The 12,082-nt window shown below is 36.5% G+C and overlaps 2 protein-coding genes across 2 annotated transcripts in view; both read left to right on the forward strand.

Annotated features, from left to right (window-relative positions):
- Positions 1-9,514, forward strand: part of LOC107728836 (FAD-dependent oxidoreductase domain-containing protein 2-like) — a 10,532-nt gene extending 1,018 nt beyond the window's left edge. Inside the window, exons 3-8 of the mRNA XM_016539114.1 lie at positions 3,094-3,399; positions 5,438-5,689; positions 6,023-6,355; positions 8,151-8,377; positions 8,571-8,741; positions 9,095-9,514. Coding sequence (XP_016394600.1) covers positions 3,094-3,399; positions 5,438-5,689; positions 6,023-6,355; positions 8,151-8,377; positions 8,571-8,741; positions 9,095-9,309 — 1,504 coding nt within the window. The 3' untranslated portion in view covers positions 9,310-9,514. The remainder of the gene's footprint in view (positions 1-3,093; positions 3,400-5,437; positions 5,690-6,022; positions 6,356-8,150; positions 8,378-8,570; positions 8,742-9,094) is intronic.
- Positions 9,515-11,373: 1,859 nt separating this feature from the next.
- The window catches only part of LOC107728844 (ankyrin repeat domain-containing protein 54), a 5,863-nt gene continuing 5,154 nt past the window's right edge, over positions 11,374-12,082 (forward strand). The window contains exon 1 of the mRNA XM_016539126.1: positions 11,374-12,012. Coding sequence (XP_016394612.1) covers positions 11,649-12,012 — 364 coding nt within the window. The 5' untranslated portion in view covers positions 11,374-11,648. The remainder of the gene's footprint in view (positions 12,013-12,082) is intronic.

Raw genomic sequence — 12,082 nt, forward strand, 5'->3', positions numbered from 1 at the left:
AGAGTAGACTGCAATGCCGGCTGTTCTGACTCACAGACTGTAAGTACTTTTTTATATTTAAAGAATTTGCCACTGATGATTCAAACGCGAGTTTTGAGCAGTGTGGAGTAGTGCTTGTTGTTTGTCATTTCTCCGATCACAAATGCAGACGTGGTTTTATGTTTACGCGGCGCGATGCAACGCGTATAAAGACAGTACAAGTCATTATATTCCATAATTATGTCCCCACTGGATGCAATGAATGCCTCGTTTATAATGGGTTTTCATGTTTTCGAATCATGGCTCCGGCCTGACAGGGCAACATCACAATATGGTAAGGGGCGTAACATTTCCGTCACACGCTTGAGGTATTCGGCCAATCACAACGCACTGGATAGCTGGCCAATCACAGCACACCTCGCTTTTTCAGACCGATGAGCTTTATAAAAATCAACGCGTTTCAGAAAGGCGGGGCATAAAGGAGAAACAATAATGTACAGTATGTGGAAAATAATGTGTTTTTTTAACCTTAAACCGCATAAACACATTTCATTACACCAAATACACAAAATAATGTTCTTTTTAGCAGCATCATATGACCTCTTTAAACTAAATAATTACAAAACTACTACAGTAAAAAGGGCTAAATTACAGAGCCCTGCAAACAAAAAATTATTTATATTGTGGCCACAAATTAAGAATTTGTTCCCAAGATTAATTTGTTCCTTCATTTTAGTTAAATTGTGGTCACAACTTAAGGATCAGTTCCCTCGTTTTAGTAAATCATGACCACGTTGTACTAATTTGTTTCCTGGTTTAATTAAACCAAAACAAGTGAACCAGTTAGTACAACGTGGCCACAATTTACTATAATAAGGAAACGAATTATTAAGTTGTGGGAACAAATTCTTAATTCGTGGCCATGTCATGTGAAAAGGCTTCATATTAAATAATAATAATAGAACATATATACTTTTGTGGCATTTTTTCCTTACATTTTTATTAATATTTAAAGTCAACAAGAAATCACTGTGTCATTATTGCATATCAATCCAAAGGAAAAAATATCCTATTTAAAATCAAATTGGTTGTAAATGCTGTTGACTTTTGTTGTTGAGAATTAGGTCGTAGCCATATGAGAATAAGGTTATAATATTTTGAGAGTATAGCCTATATTGTGCATGCAAATGGCCAGGATTGGGAGCACTGGGAGAAATTCCGGTGACCTGGCAACTGATTTGAATATATGTGGGATTATTAGCAGAAATCATACCATGTGTCATATACTCACAAGGACCGTATGCTTGGAAATAATATTTCACGTCTTCGAAATGCATTCAATATTTGTATTGCACCAGCCACCCAATATGCTTTGTGATTTTGGTACTTTTAATATAAAACAAAGTCTCAGCTTTCAAATTCTTTCAGTTTTATAGCAAAATACAAACAATATGTCTTACAATAATGTGTTTTTCACGCTCTTTATTAATGTGGCGTGACAGATCGCTGTAAATCAATCATCTTTTCGATGACAATGAGACATTCGTTTCATTAATTTATACTGGGGGTTTTTCATGCCTTCTGATGTTCCTTCACGTTTATATCGTGCTATAACATCTAATAAAGTGGAAAAACACATTTATAATTTTTATTTCATGATAAAACATGATTTGAAAGCTGAGCTGTGTTATATTAAAAGCAACAAAGCACAAAGCTTATTGCGGTTACTGGGTGTCTGCGCGCTACAAATAATTAATGGATTTGAAGACAGAAAATATTATTCCCGATCATTTATTATACCGTGAATAAAACAGCTTGTGAATTGTCACTTATTGTCGTTATCAGAAAAGACAACAATATAACTTAAGATAACGAGTTGGAGCCCACTTCAACCTTTAGAACGTTTTATTGCTGGTTTTAATTAAACACATGTGAAGAAAGAAAGGTTGGAAGCCACAGACGTTTTTTTGCAGAGTAGGTGGTGGAATTTTCACATTAATGTTATTCATGCAATATACTGGCCTTGCTACAACTTCATTCTCAAAATATAATGACTTTAATCTCGTATTGCTACGACTTTATTCTCAAAATATTACGACTTTAATCTCGTATTGCTACAACTTTATTCTCAAAATATAATGACTTTAATCTCGTATTGCTACAACTTTATTCTCAAAATATAATGACTTTAATCTCGTATTGCTACGACTTTATTCTCAAAATATTACGACTTTAATCTCAAATGGCTACGACTTTATTCTCGAAATTTAGATTTTATTCTCAAAATATTATGACTTTAATCTCATAATCTTAAATGTTATTTTTATTTTACGTGTCACTAAAACGCCGTCGTATAATCTAGTGCTGTCAATCAGTGTAAAAAAAAACTAATTAATCGCACATTTCTTCTGAAAATAATCGCGATTAATCACACTTAGCATTAACGTTTTTAAATATACTTTTATATTGCAATAATTTCACACTCAATCTCCAAATGAATGTAGAAACAACATAAAGACAGCATATTTTTAATATTTGTTCAATGGCATCAGTCAAGGCTCACTGATACCAATACTTGATGTCTCTAGGAAATTGTTTTTTTACCCTAATATTTTACTATTGACTATAGCCTTTAAACATTACAGTGTAATTGAGAGCTATTAATTTTAGCATTTATTAGACTTTAAAAAATAACTTTTCATTTAAATGAACTTAAAGGGCACCTATTATGCAAAATTCATTCATAAGCAGTGTCTCAGAACCAGCCATTCGCAGAAAGTGACGTCACTTTGTACAGGCCCCGCCCACGACTGTTGATGATATATTAGCACAGACCCCGCCCTGAGTGAGCCGCACACAATCCGCTGTTTATCTTCACACTATAGCATTTAAAAGCAGCATTCAAGTAAGAAACGCAATTCTTGTCAAAAAAAAAAGAGAGAGAGAAGCAACAGTTGTGAGTGGGGAAGCCAACACTAGCTCTGCTCCTGCGTTAGTTGTGCTAAATATTTTAACGCGTTAAACTGAAAAAAAATAATCGCATGCGTTAACACGTTCATTTTGACAACACTAGTTTAATCATGTCTTTTTTACTGTCTTCTTTTCAGATATCAGATATCCTCGCCACAGAAAGCTCATCAGCATTAATAAAATATACACCGGGAGGCGGAACAAAGAATTCAACTTGCGTCATGATTGGAACTCCCTGTTGAGTGACAGGCCCGACCTCCTGTTTCAGAGAATAAGCCAGGAGCTTTATCCCAGTGCTGATGACTTCCCACGTTACCTCTCGATGTTTGTGAAGGAGCTGGGACTGAAGGTTAAATATGGAGCTGATATAGGGAGAATTAAAACATCAGATTTGAATGAAAACCAAGGCTACGTTCTGACTGATCAGAATGGTGTCAGTTATCAGTGCAGGTATGATGCATTTCATTTCAAATTTAATTATTTAATTAAATAATTTAAAATTATTTATTAAATTTAACCTTTACAGGGTTATTTCACCCCAAAATGAAAATTCTGTCATTAATTACTCACCCTCGTGTTGTTCGAAACCCGTAAGATCTTCGTTCATCTTCGGAACACAATTTAAGGTATTTTTGATGAAATCTGAGGGCTCTCTGACCCTCCCATAGACAGCAAGGTAACTACCACGTTCAAGGTCCAGAAAAGTTTTTTTTTTGCTTTTTTGCGCAAAGAAAACAAAAATAACCACTTTATTCCACATTTTCGTCTCTACTGCGATTATTAGCAGAAATCATACCATGTGTCATATACTCACAAGGACCGTATGCTTGGAAATAATATTTCACGTCTTCGAAATGCATTCAATATTTGTATTGCACCAGCCACCCAATATGCTTTGTGATTTTGGTACTTTTAATATAAAACAAAGTCTCAGCTTTCAAATTCTTTCAGTTTTATAGCAAAATACAAACAATATGTCTTACAATAATGTGTTTTTCACGCTCTTTATTAATGTGGCGTGACAGATCGCTGTAAATCAATCATCTTTTCGATGACAATGAGACATTCGTTTCATTAATTTATACTGGGGGTTTTTCATGCCTTCTGATGTTCCTTCACGTTTATATCGTGCTATAACATCTAATAAAGTGGAAAAACACATTTATAATTTTTATTTCATGATAAAACATGATTTGAAAGCTGAGCTGTGTTATATTAAAAGCAACAAAGCACAAAGCTTATTGCGGTTACTGGGTGTCTGCGCGCTACAAATAATTAATGGATTTGAAGACAGAAAATATTATTCCCGATCATTTATTATACCGTGAATAAAACAGCTTGTGAATTGTCACTTATTGTCGTTATCAGAAAAGACAACAATATAACTTAAGATAACGAGTTGGAGCCCACTTCAACCTTTAGAACGTTTTATTGCTGGTTTTAATTAAACACATGTGAAGAAAGAAAGGTTGGAAGCCACAGACGTTTTTTTGCAGAGTAGGTGGTGGAATTTTCACATTAATGTTATTCATGCAATATACTGGCCTTGCTACAACTTCATTCTCAAAATATAATGACTTTAATCTCGTATTGCTACGACTTTATTCTCAAAATATTACGACTTTAATCTCGTATTGCTACAACTTTATTCTCAAAATATAATGACTTTAATCTCGTATTGCTACGACTTTATTCTCAAAATATTACGACTTTAATCTCGTATTGCTACAACTTTATTCTCAAAATATAATGTTTTTTGCTTTTTTGCGCAAAGAAAACAAAAATAACGACTTTATTCCACCCAGGGTCAGCGCCGGCGCCTTCACACGCTCACGTCATGATACTGTCGTGAACGCGCGTCCACAAGTGACGCAGTAGAGATGAAAATGTGGAATAAAGTCGTTATTTTTGTTTTCTTTGCGCAAAAAAGTATTCTTGTAGCTTTGTAACTTTACAGTTTAACCACTGATGTCACACGGACTACTTTGTCGATCATCTTGGTACTTTTCTGGACCTTGAACGTGGTAGTTACCTTGCTGTCTATGGGAGGGTCAAAGAGCCCTCAGATTTCATCAAAAATATCTTAAATTGTGTTCCGAAGATGAACGAAGGTCTTACGGGTTTACGCTTTGCGCAAAAAAGTATTCTTGTAGCTTTGTAACTTTACAGTTGAACCACTGATGTCACACAGACTACTTTGTCGATCATCTTGGTACTTTTCTGGACGTTTCTTGAACGTGGTAGTTACCTTGCTGTCTATGGGAGGGTCAGAGAGCCCTCAGATTTCATCAAAAATATCTTAAATTGTGTTCCGAAGATGAACGAAGGTCTTACGGGTTTGGAACAACACGAGGGTGAGTAATTAATGACAGAATTTTCATTTTTGGGTGAACTAACCCTTTAATTAATTTAACATTTATTTAATAATGTTTTCAAGTGCTTGTCATGTCTCTTTGAAATACGATTTCATCTTTTTTTGTCTCTGTAGTGTTCTGTTGGTGTCCACTGGCCTTTGGGTTCCTCAACAGGTGGGTTTTCTTGGTTCTGACCTAGTGGAGGGTTACGAGTCTATTCCCACTGATCCTGAGGAGTTTAAAGACCAGGCTGTGTTAATCCTTGGCAAAGGAAACTCCGCCTTTGAGACGGCACAGAGCATCTTGGGTAGAGCGAGCCGGATTCACTTGTATAGTCCCAGCCCAGTACGGCTTGCATGGCAGACACACTATGTTGGGGACCTCAGGTGTTTATTCCACCCTGTCCAACTTTTTGCATAATGTATAAAATGAATGGTTTCAAGTTTGCTTATAGCTGCAACCAAAATGCACAAGTGATTTATCCAGGTTTCACGTGAGGGCAAATATTTCCCCACGCAGATTTCACAACAGGTTCAAGTTGGTCACTCGAATTTGCCACACTGACCAACAGAAAGCTTCTTGGTTTGAAAGTGACCTTTGTGTGAGCTGTGCTTCATACATTGCTACACTATTGACAGTAGACAGTGGATCTTTTGTGCCCACAATATTTTGCTAATGTGATTGCACCTTAAGTTGAAATGAACATTTCTCTTTTGTAGGGCAGTAAACAATGAGCTATTAGACACGTACCAGCTGAAATCTTTAGACGGCCTAGTGGAGGGAAGACTGGAGGATATTGCCATTGTTCATAAAGAAAAAGATGGAGGGAAGAGAAGAACAGCAAAGAAAAACAGTCAAACACCAACAGAGGGAAAGGAGCAGCTGTATTTAACTCTTACTGAACTTCTTGATGACCAGAATGGCAACAACATTTCAAAGGTCACTGGGCAAAATCTGCCTGGTTACCACACTGATAACTTCTCATTCAGACAGCCATATGACAGAGTGATCCGATGCCTGGGCTTTCGTTTTAACTTTTCCATTTTTGATGGGTAAGATCAACAATCGAAATGATGAATATGCCCAGTTATTTTACATTGTAATAATATTTAACTGTATTACTATTTTACTATATTTTTGGTGTGCTTTTTGGCTGGTAGTGTAATTATGGTCACATTGACAAAATATTTTCATTACTTATCCAGATCTGCGCGGCCGCCCCAAAGCAGTGGTGCCCGAGGTCGATTGCCAGGAATAACAGCCTGGTATGAAGGCAGAGGTACCCCCAACATGTTTGTCCTGGGTACAGCAGCCCACTCCAGAGATTATCGTATGTCTGCCGGTGGGTTTGTTCATGGATTCCGCTAAACTGGTAAGCATTACACCTCATTTAAACATAACATTTCAGGTTCGTCATAAGAACGTAGGAGGTCATAATAAAGTTCCTCTGTTTTGCTACTACAGTGCGTGCTGTTCATAAAATCCTGGAGCAGCGTTACCATAACATTGCCTGGCTTGCTACAAAATTATCTATTAGTCAGCTGCAGTCCTGGATTCTTAGGAGGGTGAATGAAGCTTCTGGACCGTATCAGATGTTTGGGGTTCTTGGGGACATTATTCTACTGCGAGGGTAAGAAATGTTTTAAGGGATGCATGTACAGTACAATATGTGGTAACACTTTACAAAAAGGTTCATTAGTTAACATTAGTTAACTACTTTAGATAACGTGAACTAAGAATGAACAATACTTCTACAGCATTTATGAATCTCAGCTAATGTTAATTTCAACATTTACTAATGCATTATTAAAATCAAAAGTTTTGCTTGTTAACATTAGTTAACTACTTTAGATAACGTGAACTAAGAATGAACAATACTTCTACAGCATTTATGAATCTCAGCTAATGTTAATTTCAACATTTACTAATGCATTATTAAAATCAAAAGTTTTGCTTGTTAACATTAGTTAATGAATTAACAATGTACAACTGAATTTCATTAACTAACTTTAACAAAGATGAATAAATACTGTAATAAATGTATTGCTCATTGTTTGTTCATGTTAGTCAATACATTAACTAACATTAACTAATGGAATTGTAAAGTGTTACCCAATATGTTGTACTTAGTTGTCAATCATTCAGCTGATGAAATTTGGGGTTGATTAGATTATATTTGGAAGAAGTCTCTTACGCTTACCAAGGCTGCATTTATTTGATCAAAATACAGTAAAAACACCAATATTGTGAAATATTATTATAATTTCAAATAGCTCTTTTCTAATCTAATATATTTTAAAATGTAATTTATTCCTGTGATGCAAAGCTGAATTTTCAGCATCATTACTCCAGTCTTCAGTGTCACATGATCCTTTAGAAATCATTCTAATATGCTGATTTGCTGCTCAAGAAACATTTATTATTATTGTTATTATTATTATTGAAAACAGTTGTGCTCCTTAATATTTCTGTGGAAACTATAATACATTATTTTCAGGATTATTTGCTGAATAGGAAGTTAAAAATAACTCATTTGAAATAGAAATCTTTTGTAACATTATAAATGTCTTTACTATCACTTTTGATCAATTTAATGCATCCTTGCTGAATAAAAGTATTAATTTCTTTTTAAAAAAAACAAACATTTTACTGAGCAGTCTTTCCAAATGTCCAGTGAACTCTAAACTCATGGGTTGCCAAAATTGTATCCGTCTTCCGACCTTGACAACGTTGAACGGACTGTAATTCTATCCCTCATGGCCTGTTTTCATTTATATCAAATTAGATATGGCTACTGTGATAACTGTTTTTTTCCTACACAAATCTCTCTCCTCCTTCTTTCCACAGGTCTTACTGTGAATATCTGGAGGAGTTTCCTCTACAGGCCTTGCCCCAGCTGTCTGCTCTATCTGGACGGCCCCTTTCGGATCATGGTCTTCTGGTCTTGGTCATGCAGTATGGACTAAACCAGACTGATACGCTAGGACCAGGTCGAGCTGAGTCAGAATGGACCAAAGCCTGGAGGTCCAACTTCCTCCATCCGGTCCTGTACTACTACAACACACTACCTACAGGTGAAGAGCTGCTCTAACATGTTCTGTTGATTTCTATATAGTGGATACAGAGCAAAGTAATTCTTAATCTCACATATGTGGACGTGTATGAGATTGGGATGTTGTTGAGAAAACATTTTGGACTATCCTGTTCCTGATATTCTATCATAATCACGTACTGGAATATGAAAATCAGTGTGCTCTGTTTCTCTAGAGAAAGATATGAAACAGCGTCCTGTTAGCTGGCCACTACCACGACCTGAGGCCGTTCATCACATGGTTGAGGACTTCTTAACTGAATGGGATCAGCCCATATCACACAGCCAACCTCTCAGACGCTTCCTCGAGCACTGCCTCCAAACTGACCTCAGGGCCTTTTATGCTGGTCAGTACAGAAATGTTCTTCTGAGACATTTTTTGAGTGCCAATAATTCTCAAATTCTCAAATTAAATGCTGTTCTTTTAAACTTTCTATTCATCAAAGAGTCCAGAAAATGTATCAGTTTCTACAAAAATATGAAGCAGCACAACTGTTTTCAACACTGATAATAATAAGAAATGTTTCTTGATCAGCATATCAGAATGATTCCTGAAGGATCATGTGACACTGAAGACTGGAGTGATGATGCTGATAATTCACCTTTGCCACAGTTATTTACTACAACGTTATTACAGCTATTTTAAATTGTGCAGGACTTAATCATTTATTATGTGCCTCTGTGTGTCCTTTTTCTTCAGAATCCTGTTTCCTTCTGTCCCTCACCAGTCGTACCCCACCCCTCTTCTGCCGTCAAGGTTATTTAAGAAAGCAGGGCATTGTGGGAAATAGCCACCTATGGCAACATGCCCGTGAGGCAGGACTTATGGCAGATCATCAGGGAGACACTTCAGTATCTGAATACCTGAAACATGCTGGCGCTGCAGTTGTTTCAACTATGAACTTTGACCTTTGAAGGGCATTAACGGTACCAAAGACCAAATCTGTCCTGCTAAAATCCTGTTAATCTACCTCCCATTTCTCAATTTACTTACATTTCCATAGAAAACGTCCCGCATCCAGCATCCTGAGACTACGATCAAACATACAGTTAAGTTAAATAATGAGTATTGCCTTGCCATAGTTTTTATAAACCAAAGTATAGATTTATATACTGTTTTATGGTGTTGGGTTTGGTGTTTTTTTATACAGTTGTTAAAGGTATATCAGAAAAGTTTTTCCTTGGTTTGACATGCATGTACATCCCATCTCAATAATTAATTACAGAAAGGTGTGTCTGGTTATATATTTTGTAGCATAAAACGTCATTGTAGTCGTTTATGAAATTAACATGTTTTAACATATGTATATTTTTTTAGTATTCATTGGTGTAATATTATTGAATATGTTTTGAATATCTGCTTTTATATTTCTTGAGTATTTTGTCTTTCAGTGCACTTTTCAACACTGATAATAATAAGAAATGTTTCTTGATCAGCATATCAGAATGATTCCTGAAGGATCATGTGACACTGAAGACTGGAGTGATGATGCTGATAATTCACCTTTGCCACAGTTATTTACTACAACGTTATTACAGCTATTTTAAATTGTGATCATATTTCACAATCTTAGTGTTTTTACTGCATTTGTGGTCAAATAAATGCAGCCTTGGTGAGCAAAAGAGACTTCTTTCAAAAAACAGCAGAGGAGTTACTTTTTGCAGCTTTTCTTGCAGGACTTAATCATTTATTATGTGCCTCTGTGTGTCCTTTTTCTTCAGAATCCTGTTTCCTTCTGTCCCTCACCAGTCGTACCCCACCCCTCTTCTGCCGTCAAGGTTATTTAAGAAAGCAGGGCATTGTGGGAAATAGCCACCTATGGCAACATGCCCGTGAGGCAGGACTTATGGCAGATCATCAGGGAGACACTTCAGTATCTGAATACCTGAAACATGCTGGCGCTGCAGTTGTTTCAACTATGAACTTTGACCTTTGAAGGGCATTAACGGTACCAAAGACCAAATCTGTCCTGCTAAAATCCTGTTAATCTACCTCCCATTTCTCAATTTACTTACATTTCCATAGAAAACGTCCCGCATCCAGCATCCTGAGACTACGATCAAACATACAGTTAAGTTAAATAATGAGTATTGCCTTGCCATAGTTTTTATAAACCAAAGTATAGATTTATATACTGTTTTATGGTGTTGGGTTTGGTGTTTTTTTATACAGTTGTTAAAGGTATATCAGAAAAGTTTTTCCTTGGTTTGACATGCATGTACATCCCATCTCAATAATTAATTACAGAAAGGTGTGTCTGGTTATATATTTTGTAGCATAAAACGTCATTGTAGTCGTTTATGAAATTAACATGTTTTAACATATGTATATTTTTTTAGTATTCATTGGTGTAATATTATTGAATATGTTTTGAATATCTGCTTTTATATTTCTTGAGTATTTTGTCTTTCAGTGCACTTTCTGCAATAATTCAATCTCAGTATTGCTAAGCAGAAAATGAAATAAACTTCAAACTCAAACATTTGTTCTCAAAGAAAAAAACATAAAAATTCAGTCGGTTTTGTTTGTCATGTGTAATGCTGTCAAAATGTGAGTTAAGCATGTTCTGAGTTCCTGATTTAATCCAGAGTAGGAAATATTATGCACACATCTTTTAGCAGATTTAGCATGTGAATTGTTCAATTATTTGAATATATTTTTACTTTTACATTTTGTGTCCCTTGTGTAAGTTTACTGAGGGTCCACTAGTGGGGATAACGTGCTAATCATAACTAACATAAATGCAGAAATTTTCAATAAATTCAACACTCTAATCGTTTTCATAAAAAAATTAATAAAATAAGCCAGAAATCACTTTTTCTAAAAAAAATTACGTACGTATATTTACTACGTTATGACGATACGTTCTCTGATTGGAAGAGCGCTTTAACAACATCGATGTTGATTGGCTGCCTTGGTCACGATGAATTCAGACTAAGCAATGCAGACGTGTTTTACTGAAAACGGGCGCAAAACATTGAAACAGCGCCATTTTGGCTCAAATAGACTCAGAGTTCAGTGCTTGTCAGAACACGGAACGGTTTGGATTCAACATCACAAAATTAAATTACAATGAAATTAACGCAAAAGCAACGTTTCTTTATTTAAAACTTAGCTCGAAATGCAGTTTTGAAGAATACTGCTAGTGTAACAATGCTGCGTTAGGTTTGTGCAACAGATACAGTATTTACATTCTGGCGGTACGTTACTGACATTTACATGCTGACTTTAGTGCAGTAGACGCCTTATTAGTATGGACGTGTCGAGCCCACTTGTTGCCGCCGCCTCGGATGGCGACCGGTCCAGTTCGGAGGGAGAGTACACGGTAGCGAACGGACCTGCGGCGAGAGACGGCGAGAAACGGGAGGAGGAGACGCCGATGGAGGCTGCAGGTGCGGTCGGGTTCAGTATCTCCCGTCTGGACACGCTGAGCGCGCTGAGGCTCAACCGAACCCGACCGTCAGCGGACACGGAGCTCCGGTACCTGCACTTGTTATGGCAGCCTGGTGAGCTGCTGCAGGCGGGACGGAGCTCGCCGGGCAAGATCACATCGAGTAGGGTGAGGCGGCTGGGAAGAGCCCGGAGGAACATGGGGCCCATTGGAAAAGACCTGTATGGTGTGCATGAACAGACTTGTTAAAAAAAAAAAAAATAATAAAAATATATATATATAAAAAATTTATTAGT

The sequence above is a fragment of the Sinocyclocheilus rhinocerous genome, unplaced genomic scaffold (assembly GCF_001515625.1).
Source record: "Sinocyclocheilus rhinocerous isolate Xijiao unplaced genomic scaffold, SAMN03320098_v1.1 scaffold463, whole genome shotgun sequence".
Taxonomy (NCBI): domain Eukaryota; kingdom Metazoa; phylum Chordata; class Actinopteri; order Cypriniformes; family Cyprinidae; genus Sinocyclocheilus; species Sinocyclocheilus rhinocerous.